The following is a 12,549-nucleotide window of genomic DNA, read 5'->3' on the forward strand; positions in this document are numbered from 1 at the left end:
CTAAGGCACTGCATCGCAGTGCAAACTGTGCCACTAGAGATCCTGGTTCGAATCCAGGCTCTGTCGCAGCCGGCCGCGACCAGGAGACCCATGGGGCGGCGCACAATTGGCCCAGGGTAGGGGAGGGAATGGCCGGCAGGGATGTAGCTCAGTTGATAGAGCATGGCGTTTGCAACGCCAGGGTTGTGGGTTCGATTCCCACGTGGGGCAAGTATATATATATGTATTCACTAACTGTAAGTCGCTCTGGATAAGAGCGTCTGCAAAATGACGTAAATGTAAAATGAGACCATCTGCCACCTCATCAGGAGCATGCCCAGGCGTTGTAGGGAGGTCATACAGGCACGTGGAGGCCACACACACTACTGAGCCTAATTTAGACTTGTTTAAGGACATTACATCAAAGTTGGATCAGCCTGTAGTGTGGTTTTCCACTTTAATTTTGAGGGTGACTCCAAATCCAGACCTCCATGGGTTGATAAATTTGATTTCCATTGATAATTTTTGTGTGATTTTGTTGTCAGCACATTCAACTATGTAAAGAAAATAGTATTTAATAAGATTATTTCATTCATTCAGATCTAGGATGTGTTGTTTAAGTGTTCCCTTTATTTTTTTGAGCAGTATAAACAGATACAAGTGCTGTAACCTTCTTGTGGTTAGTGAGGTCCAGCCTCTGGTATAAGATACATTGTTGTATGAGAGACTGGTCGGGATTCATTCAAAGACGCTGTGCAGAGCTGTGCACTGTACTACTGACAATACATCTTTTAAGGGCAATTTACCAGAGCCTCACAGAGACTGAATTCATGGTAAATGCTGTAGATGTCAGCGCAAGTGTAAATTACCTATAAGAGTCAATGCCCTTGTTGGCAACTCGCCTTTGACTGAATGCCAGACCTAGTGTAGAACATCCTCCTCTCAGCTTAGGTACAGATACCCAGTTTTTACATTTAGCATTAGTAATAAAACTAGGAGCACCATGATAAGATGTGCCATTTAAATGTCTCAGGAAGGTCTTCAGCAACCTCAGACATGTAGATCTTTTAACTTGATATTAACCTCTGTAGAAATGTCTTCATTCACTTGTGTTTGCTCTGCCTCACTCCTCACAGCCCATAACTTCCTTTTAAAATGGCGCATGTGTTCCATGATCCGCAATATTTTGTTTTGATCTTGTTTTGAAAAGTCATTCATTGTCTTTTTCATCTCTTCCATTGACTTCTTCAATGCCTCCATTTGTTCCCAAAACGTATTGCTTAATTGTTGGTACTTGGGTGGCAATTCCCTCTCAAACTCTTGTATTTTCTCTTCATAAAGCTTCTTCAACTCTTCCTCTTTTAGTGTGAGGTTTCTCTCCGCTTCCTTGTACATGTCGTTGGTGTAGTAGTCTTCACCGTTTACGGCCACCATGTGGTCAATTTTGTCTAGGAGCTCCACAACTTGGTCTCTGTTGTCCATCTTGGTGTTGTCAATAACATGGTACCTTCCACCACACTGGTCCAGAAGGGTCTTGAGGTCCTTCTGTCCTTCATTCACATACTGCTTAATGCCACCTTCACCCAACTCATCTCCATGGGTGAAGAGGATAATGGTATACCGTTCAGCTTCTTCTCCAAATAACGCCCTGATTTTCTTAACCGCGTTCTGTTCCTCCTTTGTGAATGGCCCCATGTTTATGACCAATACAATTGCATGGGGACCAGGTGAAGTCATGTTGATACATTTACTGATCTCTGTCTTCAAGTAACTGTCAGAGTGGCTTGTATCGAATAATCCTGGTGTGTCCACTAGCCAGACCTGCCTCCCTGCCACCTCTTCTGTCTCCTTACAACACTCCTTAGTTACAGAAGAGCCAGATTTGGCATCTCTGAAAGCCTTCCTCCCCAGAATGGTGTTTCCTGAAGAGCTTTTTCCAGCGCCAGTCTTCCCCACCAGCACAATCCTGGACACTACAGGAGAGAACAGAGAAGGGAGAAAATATGAAAACTGTCACATCATGCGTTGCAATCACATAAGCAAGTCTTGCTGTTGTGTTTAAAAAAAATACTTAGTAATGGGTCTCCCATAACAAATGTAAATTGAGATAAATAATCATTCCTCTTCACTACTGGCTGCCAACTTGAAATGTGGATAATCAACGCACAACAAATATGACTTTGAATTTTTTTTTTATTGTTCAACTTACTGTTTGGAGGATAATCCATGGAGTTTCTTTTTCTACCCAGAGTCTGTTTGTCTGTGTCTTCATCCTTCTCCACTACATAAATGCACATTGAAGTCACCATCACATTAAATACTGCATGATGATTCAATCCTATTCTCTGTTATACACTTATGTTCATGTGAATGTAAAACCATGTACTGGAGCACCAAGTCTAGGTCCAAAAGGCTCCTTAACAGCTTCTACCCCCAAGCCATAAGACTCCTGAACAGCTAATCAAATGGCCACCCGGACTATTTGCATGTGATTTGATTTTGATGAAAGTCTGAAATAAAATGTAAACATCACACTGGAAATGAGTTTTGCATATGCTACTTCCCATAAAGTTACAAACCTGCATTGATACTGCCTGGGTTTTATAACAAATAACTTCAATCTGCATTGGTGTGGTTATTCATTCCCACTGGGCTGTCTAACTAATAGAAAAACTGTACCCAAGATAGGGATGGAATATATTCATACTCCCAAGATGAAAAACACCCATTGTTGTACTACTTCATGTAATTACACACTTTTTCAGAGCACCTTAAATGAAAGTGAAAGTAGCATGACATGGGAGGACACGATGTTATATAAGTAAACTGAGGTGCTCAAAACCATCTTTAGATGTTCACAACAATAGCTAGTAACCGGGTATGTCTACTGTTTGAATCAATAAACTCGGTCAATTTACAGGGTTTTGTTGTGCTTGATGAAGCCATTTGTCAGTGTTTCTTTTCCCTGTACCGTCTCCTACGTTCACGATTACCTCCCCTCTACTGTTCAGTCAAAGCCACTCCCATTTGGAGGGAGGAAGTAGAACTAGAGATGAAGGGGTTAGCATGAAACAGTCACCCTTCAATACATCCTAAACCAGGCCATAGTTATGCTGCCAAACCTTGTTGAAGATTGCAGCTTTGAAGGTAGCCTGGATATAAAAAGTAGCTAACAACAGTAAAGTAAATGATTGACAGGGAACATACTTTATTAGCTTGTTCTTTATACAGTCTACTTAAATGGAAGGTACAAGGAAGTCTCTATGGTACAGTATGACTCAATGTACACATAGGATAATACAATGGTATATAAGCATTTCATCTGTGTAACATCTACATCAGATCATTAACATCAATCATTACGGTACTACATTAAACAAGTCGATTTTTAAATAAAGCGAGTTATTTAGACATAAATATAATTCAGACTGAAATGCATGACACCAGTGCTGCAGGTTCAGTTTTAATTAATAATGGGGGGATTATTTACAACTCTATCAACACATAGACAAACAACATTAACTAATAATGTATACATATGTTTTACAGTGTCAACACCTGCTAAATGGCTGCTGGTGTATAATGTGGTCTACATGGGTCTACATGGGAGAGAGAGAGGAAGAGGAGGGGTGGAGCGAGACAGAGGGAGGACACGTTTTGTACAGCGATTACAGTCTGAATATCCACTGCTGTTTCACTGACAGAACAAAGGTTGTTATGAAGAGCTCTACTGACATCTACTGGTTGAGAAGCAGAAGGAAGGAAGACTGCATAATATGTAATATGATGTTCTATATCGTGGAGCTCCGCCCCATAGCGGAGCTCTGCTCCTATTGGTTTACCCTCTGCCCTAAGGCAGCATCAGCCTGAGACAAAATTATGCACACACCTACAGCCAATAGGAGTACAGGTGTCCCTATAAGAGGGGATGCCTCCCCTCAATCAGCCTCCCTTTTTCTTCAGCGACTGGATGACTAGACTGAAGAGCCAAGAAGACAACCGTGGCCGAGAGTTCTCCTGTATGCATTCCTTCCGCTGTCCTGCATTCTCCCACTGCTAGCCAGGGTGAGGTCAGGGGGGCTGTCAGTGATACTGATAGCGCCCGATCGCCCGGGGGCTCCTTGGTTTGCGGAGATGAGTCAGATGTTGATTGCGCCACCTTGGCCAATTCCACATCGACGGGACCCGTTGTCTCAGGCGGGAGGCACGATAGGGAAATTGCCCATAATCGGCCAACCACTGAAGGCCTGGCTGCTGAGAGGGACAGGCTAGAGCGCCGTGGGTTATCTGATGCAGTGATCAGGACCATACAGGGTTCACGTGCCAGTTCCACTTCTAAGATGTATGCCAGTAGATGGAACGTGTTTTCACGATGGTGTGTCACACAAGGTGTAGACCCCATGAGCTGTCAGGTGGAGAGTATTCTCTCTTTTCTACAGCTCATGTTTGATAAGCAAAAATCGCCTGCCACGATTAGAGTGTTTGCAGCAGCGATTTCAGCTTGTCATTAAGGTTTTGGCAGAGACAATGTCTTTAGCCACCCTCTAGTGAAACGCTTCCTATTAGGAACGCGGCGACTTAGGCCAACACCTAGAGTCACGCTTCCTCAGTGGGATTTGGCTTTGGTACTCGAGCGCTATGTAAGTCGCCGTTCGAGCCATTGAATCAAATACCCCTCAAGATGCTGTCTATAAAGACAGCACTGTTGCTCGCTTTGACTACAGCTAAGCGGGTCAGTGATTTGTGTGCTCTTTCGACGAGACCTGACTGCTTGGCCATCAATGGTGACCTGAGCAGAGCAGTGTTACGTCCTAACCCGGCATTTGTGCCGAAGGTTATTAAGAGTTCATATAGGTCACAGACCGTGGAGCTGTGGGCTTTTTCTCCTCCTCCTCATAGAGAGAGGAGTGAGGAAAAGCTCCATCGCCTGTGCCCGGTACGCGCTTTGGCGTGTTACGTCGAGCGCACAGCAGCGATTAGGTCATCGCCTCAGTTGTTTGTGTGTCACGGTGCGGCTGCACTAGGTAGACCACTTTCAAAACAGAGGTTGTCTCACTGGCTTTGTGAAGGCATTGAGACAGCTTATGAGGCAGCAGGGCGGCAATTGCCTCAGGGTATCAGAGCTCACTCCACTCGTGGAGTAGCGGCTTCTACTGCCCTTTTCAGAGGAACAGGGGCAGAGGATATCTGTAGAGCAGCATCCTGGTCGACGCCGTCTCCATTTATCCGTTTCTATCTCTTAGATATGTCTTCTAACTCTCTGGCTCGATCTGTACTCAGCGTGGCTGAAGGGAGATCTTGAGCAAGAAAGAGAGGAGAAGCAGGACTGTGGACACAGGTTTCCATCAGGTCCGCTTTGGTTAGGAAGACGTGTTTTTGACAGATGTGTTTTCTAACTCTTTGGCTCGGTCTGTACTCAGCATAGCTGAAGGGAGATCTTGAGCTAGGAAGAGAGGAAAAAGCAGGACTATGGACAAGGTTTCCATCAGGTCCGCTTTGGATAAGAAAACATATTTTGTGGCATGACTCCTGACTGACAGGTTCAGTACAGTAGAGGCATGCGTTGATTGACAGAATGTGAGGTCATCTATCTGCTTGTTCAGTTTAGTATGACTCATGTTTTGTTCCTGCCCACTAATCTCTGGGATTCCATTGAGTGAGTGGGGCGGTCTACCGCGTTCACAATGTAGAGTGACACTTTGTGTCATTCCATTAGTGGTCGGTAGTGTTTTCACAGGATATTGAGGCACATCTATCTGCTAGTACAGAGTAGTATGGCTTCTATTCTGGTGATCTGCCCACTAGTCATTGGCATTGCCATTGGACTAGGTGGGGCGGGTCTTTAACCGATGACGCGGTATATTGTGACGCCCGTATGGGTTTTTAGTTACAGTACTGCGGGACTTGGTCGCAGCCATTGCTAGGCCTGACCTTTTCGTTTCGATGGGAAGTGTTGGGCTCGGCAGGGAGTACATTTTGGAGCGCTTCGCTCCGCCTTAAACCAATAGGAGCAGAGCTCCCCATGGGGCGGAGCTCCACGATATAGAACGATTAGTTACCGGAGTGTAACTCCAGTTCTATGAGTGGAGCGGAGCCCCATAGGACTTAAGGCCCTGCCGACCCTCTCTAGTCTCGCTGAAGAAAAATATCTCGGGAGGCTGATTGAGGGGAGGCATCCCCTCTTATAGGGACACCTGTACTCCTATTGGCTGTAGGTGTGTGCATAATTTTGTCTCAGGCTGATGCTGCCTTAGGGCAGAGGGTAAACCAATAGGAGCAGAGCTCCCCTATGGGGCTCCGCTCCACTCATAGAACTGTCATTTTAGTAGTTCCGAAATAATTACGTCGGGAGAGGTTGTGTCGGGAGAGGTTGTGTTTTCTCTAGCAGGAGGTAAGCTTGGCTTCTTATATGGTGTTGAGTAAAGCTTAAACCATGTATTTAGATTGTAGGTAGGTAGTTGTAGTTAGGTATTGTAGGTAGTTTATTTAGGTAGTTATTTAGGTAGTTATTGTAGGTTTCTGTAGGTAATTATTGTAGGTAAGTATTGTTTACGGCGGAGCCCGGCGAAGCACGAGGCTAGCTAGCTAGCGGGTAGCTACTGGTAACGTTTAGTTTTGTTCGGGTGGTTTAGTGTGTTAACACACTATTGGTAGTTTGTTGTAACCACGTATTGGTGCTAAACTGTGTGTTATTGGATGCTAGCATGCTAGTTAGCTATGGCGTCATAGTTAGGCATCGTGGGCTGTTGTGGGTAGTTATTGTAGGTTAGCATTGTTTTTCGGCGGTGCCGGGTGTAGCACGAAGCTAGCTAGTAGCCGTTTTTCAAAGAAAGTCAACACAGTAGCCATTGCTAGCTAGCCAACACGACCAGCTAACTGTAGCAGCTAAATACAATATATTTGTGCTAGCTAGCCAACGTTTAATTAATGCTGCGTTATGAAAGGAACTAGACACGGACACGAATTATCTGTTTAGTGTGTTAACACACTATTGGTAGTTTGTTGTAACCAAGTATTGGTGCTAAACTGTGTGTTATTGGATGCTAGCATGCTAGTTAGCTATGGTGTCATAGTTAGGCATCGTGGGCTGTTGTGGGTAGTTATTGTAGGTTAGCATTGTTTTTGGGCGGTGCCGGTGTAGCACGAAGCTAGCTAGCTAGCCGTTTTTCAAACTAAGTCAACACAGTAGCCATTGCTAGCTAGCCAACACGACCAGCTAACTGTACTGTTGTGCTAGCTATTTGTGCTAGCTAGCCAACGTTTAATTATTGCTGCGTTATGAAAGGAACTAGACACGGACACGAATTATCTGTTTAGTGTGTTAACACACTATTGGTAGTTTGTTGTAACCAAGTATTGGTGCTAAACTGTGTGTTATTGGATGCTAGCATGCTAGTTTATGGTGTCATAGTTAGATAGCTGAATAAAGTAAGTTGAGTCTATTCCTTGAAACATTGAACCGCTGTAGTTCACAACAATTCTAATTTCTAAAGTGGAAGTTGGGAGAGTTTTTGTTCGGGTGGTTCAGTGAAACAATTATAGTTTCTGAGGTGGAAGTTTTGGTGAGTGAGGCCCTACTCTCTCCTCTCCCAGATGTTCAGCTCATTTCATTCCGATCTCCTCTGCATTATTGTAGCCATTTGCTACAGCCTGTCAACTATGCCTCTGCCTATCCCTGTTCTCTCCTCTCCGCATAGGCTACACAAACGCCTCACACCGCGTGGCTGCTGCCTCTCTAACCTGGTGGTCCCTGCACGCACCCCCACACCTGGAGTTCCAGGTCTCAGGCAGCCTCTGGAACTGCCGTTCTGCTGCCAACAAAGCTGACTTCATCCCAGCCTATGCTAACCTCCAGTCCCTCGACTTCCTGGCGCTGACGGAAACATGGATTACCACTGAAAACACTGCTACTCCTACTGCTCTCTCCTCGTCTGACCATGTGTTCTCGCATACCCCGAGAGCATCTGGTCAGAGGGGTGGTGGCACAGGAATCCTCATCTCTCCCAAGTGGACATTCTCAATTTTTCCCCCTAACCCATCTGTCTATCTCCTCATTTGAATTCCATGCTGTCACAGTCACTAGCCCATTTAAGCTTAATATCCTTGTCATCTATCGCCCTCCAGGTTCCCTTGGAGAGTTCATCAATGAGCTTGACGCCTTGATAAGTTCCTTTCCTGAGGATGGCTCACCCCTCACAGTTTTGGGGGATTTCAACCTCCCTACGTCTACATTTGACTCATTTCTCTCTGCCTCCTTCTTTCCACTCCTCTCCTCTTTTGACCTCACCCTCTCACCGTCCCCCCTACTCACAAGGCAGGCAATACGCTTGACCTCATCTTTACTAGATGCTGCTCTTCTACTAATCTCACTGCAACTCCCCTCCATGTCTCCGACCACTACTTTGTTTCCTTTTCTCTCTCGCTCTCCTCCAACACTACTCACTCTGCCCCTACACAGATGGTAATGCGCCGCCGCAACCTTCGCTCTCTCTCTCCCACTACTCTCTCCTCTTCCATCCTATCATCTCTTCCCTCTGCTCAATCCTTCTCCCTCCAATCTCCTGATTCTGCCTCCTCAACCCTCCTCTCCTCCCTTTCTGCATCCTTTGACTCTCTGTGTCCCCTATCCTCCCGGCCGGCTCGGTCCTCCCCCTCCAGCTCCGTGGCTGGATGACTCATTGCGAGCTCACAGAACAGAGCTCCGGGCAGCGGAGCGGAAATGGAAGAAAACTAAACTCCCTGCCGACCTGGCATCTTTTCACTCCCTCCTCTCTACATTTTCTTCATCTGTTTCTGCTGCTAAGGCCACTTTCTACCACTCTAAATTCCAAGCATCTGCCTCTAACCCTAGGAAGCTCTTTGCCACATTCTCCTCCCTGCTGAATCCTCCTCCCCCCCCCTCCTCTCTCTCTGTGGATGACTTCGTCAACCACTTTGAAAAGAAGGTTGACGACATCCGATCCTCGTTTGTTAAGTCTAATGACATTGCTGGTCCTACTCACACTGCCCTACCCTATGCTTTGACTTCTTTCTCCCCTCTCTCTCCAGATAAAATCCTGCGACTTGTGACTGCAGGCCGCCCAACAACCTGCCCGCTTGACCCCATCCCCTCCTCTCTTCTCCAGACCATCTCCGGTGACCTTCTCCCCTACCTCACCTCGCTGATCAACTCATCCTTGACCGCTGGCTATGTCCCTTCTGTCTTCAAGAGAGCGAGAGTTGCACCCCTTCTCAAAAAACCAACACTCGATCCCACTGATGTCAACAACTACAGACCAGTATCCCTTCTTTCTTTTCTTTCCAAAACTATTGAGCGTGCCGTCTTTAGCCAACTCTCTTGCTATCTCTCTCAGAATTACCTTCTTGATCCAAACCAGTCAGGTTTCAGGACTGGTCATTCAACTGAGACTGCTCTTCTCTGTGTCACGGAGGCTCTCCGCACTGCTAAAGCTAACTCTCTCTCCTCTGCTCTTGTCCTTCTAGACCTGTCTGCTGCCTTTGATACTGTGAACCATCAGATCCTCCTCTCCACCCTCTCCGAGCTGGGCATCTCCGGCGCGGCTCACTCCTGGATTGCGTCCTACCTGACCGGTCGCTCCTACCAAGTGGCGTGGCGAGAAGCTGTCTCCGCACCACGTGCTCTCACCACTGGTGTCCCCCAGGGCTCAGTTCTAGGCCCTCTCCTATTCTCCCTATACACCAAGTCACTTGGCTCTGTCATATCCTCACATGGCCTCTCCTATCATTGCTACGCTGACGATACACAACTAATCTTCTCCTTTCCCCCTTCTGATAACCAGGTGGCGAATCGCATCTCTGCATGTCTGGCAGACATATCAGTATGGATGACGGATCACCACCTCAAGCTGCACCCTGGCAAGACGGAGCTGCTCATCCTCCCGGGGAAGGACTGCCCGTTCCATGATCTCGCCATCACGGTTGACAACTCCGTTGTGTCCTCCTCCCAGAGTGCGAAGAGCCTTGGCGTGACCCTGGACAACACCCTGTCGTTCTCCGCTAACATCAAGGCGGTGACCCGATCCTGCAGGTTCATGCTCTACAACATTCAGAGAGTACGACACCTGCCTTACACAGGAAGCGGCACAGGTCCTAATCCAGGCACTTGTCATCTCCCGTCTGGATTACTGCAACTCGCTGTTGGCTGGCCTCCCTGCCTGTGCCATTAAACCCCTACAACTCATCCAGAATGCCGCAGCCCGTCTGGTGTTCAACCTTCCCAAGTTCTCCCACGTCACCCCCCTCCTCCGCACACTCCACTGGCTTCCAGTTGAAGCTCGCATCCGTTACAAGACCATGGTGCTTGCCTATGGAGCAGTGAGGGGAACGGCACCTCCGTACCTTCAGGCTCTGATCAGTCCCTACACCCAAACGAGGGCATTGCGTTCATCCACCTCTGGCCTGCTGGCTCCCTTCCTCTGCAGAAGCATAGTTCCCGCTCAGCCCAGTCAAAACTGTTCGCTGCTCTGGCACCCCAATGGTGGAACAAGCTCCCTCACGACGCCAGGACAGCGGAGTCACTCACCACCTTCCGGAGACATTTGAAACCCCACCTCTTTAAGGAATACCTGGGATAGGATAAATTAATCCTTCTACCCCAAAAAAAAAAATGTGTAAAGTGGTTATCCCACTGGCTATAGGGTGAATGCACCAATTTGTGGGTCGCTCTGGATAAGAGCGTCTGCTAAATGACGTTAATGTGCCCTTGAGCAAGGCACTTAACCCTAATTGCTCCTGTAAGTCGCTCTGGATAAGAGCGTCTGCTAAATGACTAAAATGTAATGTAAATGTAACTGGAGTTACACTCCGGTAACTAATCGTTTTATTATTATTATTTGAAAGTGTGTGCTTAGGTGTGTATCTGTCAGCTGGTCGGCATCTCTAGGGTCAGTTAGCTGTATGTTATATATGCAATAAGAAGATTTCTCAGAAACAATTTACATCTTTTGGAGGAATATTTAAGACTAGGATTGCATTTTGTACACAGTCCAGAATACAAGGTTCAAACTGCTATTCAAGAAGGAAGGGGTTAAATTAAGGGGAAAATACAAAATCACATTACAGCTGTGAGTATGAGATGAGATGTTAGTTTCCATACCTGTCCATGTACTGCTGGTATGTTTAAGTCATATCACTGACACAAATCACCTTACATCCCAATTAGCGATGCTGCACCTCCTCATGATTTGCAGAAGGTTGTTGGTTCGAATCCCAGTGCTGATGGGGAAAATCCAAGTAAACTGGCAACTTGAGGGTTGCTGGTGTCAGAATATCAAGTGCTGCCTACTGCTGTTGTGCCCTTGAGCAAGGCACATACTGTAACTACTTCAGGGGTGCTGGTCTGCAGCTGACACTGTACTGCTACCAGCCTCTCGTGTGTCATATAAGGAGGGTTAGGAATTGAAGAATACACATTTCAATTTTTATTGTTAGATGGACAATAAAGTTCCAAATATATTGTATTCTATGTTTGTGAAGGTAGAGCAGACATCTGGGTACATTCACCTTGAATACCAATATCTGAGCTACTGTTCCTGATTGACCCAATTCTAACTGTGATGTGTTCTATTATTTACACAAGATGGCAGCTCTGACGTAATTTACTGCATTGTCTGACGTTAAATCCAATAGAAATGGTCACGACTGTTACTCTGTTTTCTTTGTCACAACCAAGTTGCCAAATAATGAAACTGTCCGGTCATAAGAGTGTCAACTTGTTCGGTAATTTCAGTAAATAATTATTTACTGCAACATGTTCTGAATACTGTTGATCCAAAGACGGCTTTAACGTCAAATATGCCACATGACAAAGAGTAAACTAGACTATATTCCTATAACCTGGTGCCATAAGACATTCATGTTAATTGGTACATGCAAATAGGATCCTGGATGATTCTGTATTTACAGACATCAATGGAGGATATGAGCAGCAGTCAAAAGTAAAATGTCTCTATCCTGTACAAAATGTCGGAGCCTATTTTTTAGTTTCACTTTCACACAGCACATAATAAGGTGGGGTCTCATACTCAGTTGGCTTCCTGTTGCACTCGTCTAGCAGGCATTTTATAGCAGTCATAGATCGACTGTCATTTACAATAGGACTAGACCTATGTTAGGCTTTATAATATGAATGTTGTAGCCAATTATAGGCCTGAGCTATATATGTTAAATTACCATAATGGACTAAGAACCTCTAATTACAATTAAATAATCTATTTTCAAAGATGATTTTTCAGTTCACGTCCTTCTTTGAATTTAGGCTACTGAATTGATGAAATCATTCCAACCCCACTTTCTTGAGGCCTTGCAGCAGCTGTATATAAAGCAAGTTTACTAAACATCCGTATCCCTCCTCCCTAAGATGAACAGAGATCATATAGCTTACTTTTATACCAGGCTCAGGAGGAAATGGTACATTCATGTTTTAAACAAATGTATTATAGAATGAGTTCATGAAATAATTAATGTATTTTCATGTATTTTTCATTTTATTTCAGTGTTTTATTTTATTATAATAACCAACACTTTATTTATATAGCACATGTCATACAG

The 12,549-nt window shown here is 45.5% G+C and overlaps 1 protein-coding gene across 1 annotated transcript; it reads right to left on the minus strand.

Moving 5' to 3' along the window:
- Positions 1–941: 941 nt before the first annotated feature.
- On the minus strand, positions 942–2,982 carry LOC123482006 (GTPase IMAP family member 9-like). The gene is made up of 3 exons (XM_045207989.1): positions 2,898–2,982; positions 2,189–2,260; positions 942–1,952 (listed from the first exon to the last, which is right to left on the minus strand). Exons 1-3 carry the CDS (start codon positions 2,923–2,925, stop codon positions 1,030–1,032), a joined length of 1,023 nt encoding a protein of 340 aa, XP_045063924.1. The 5' UTR covers positions 2,926–2,982; the 3' UTR covers positions 942–1,029.
- Positions 2,983–12,549: the final 9,567 nt, after the last annotated feature.

Source organism: Coregonus clupeaformis, chromosome 27, assembly GCF_020615455.1.
Source record: "Coregonus clupeaformis isolate EN_2021a chromosome 27, ASM2061545v1, whole genome shotgun sequence".
In the NCBI taxonomy this organism is placed as follows: Eukaryota; Metazoa; Chordata; class Actinopteri; order Salmoniformes; family Salmonidae; genus Coregonus; species Coregonus clupeaformis.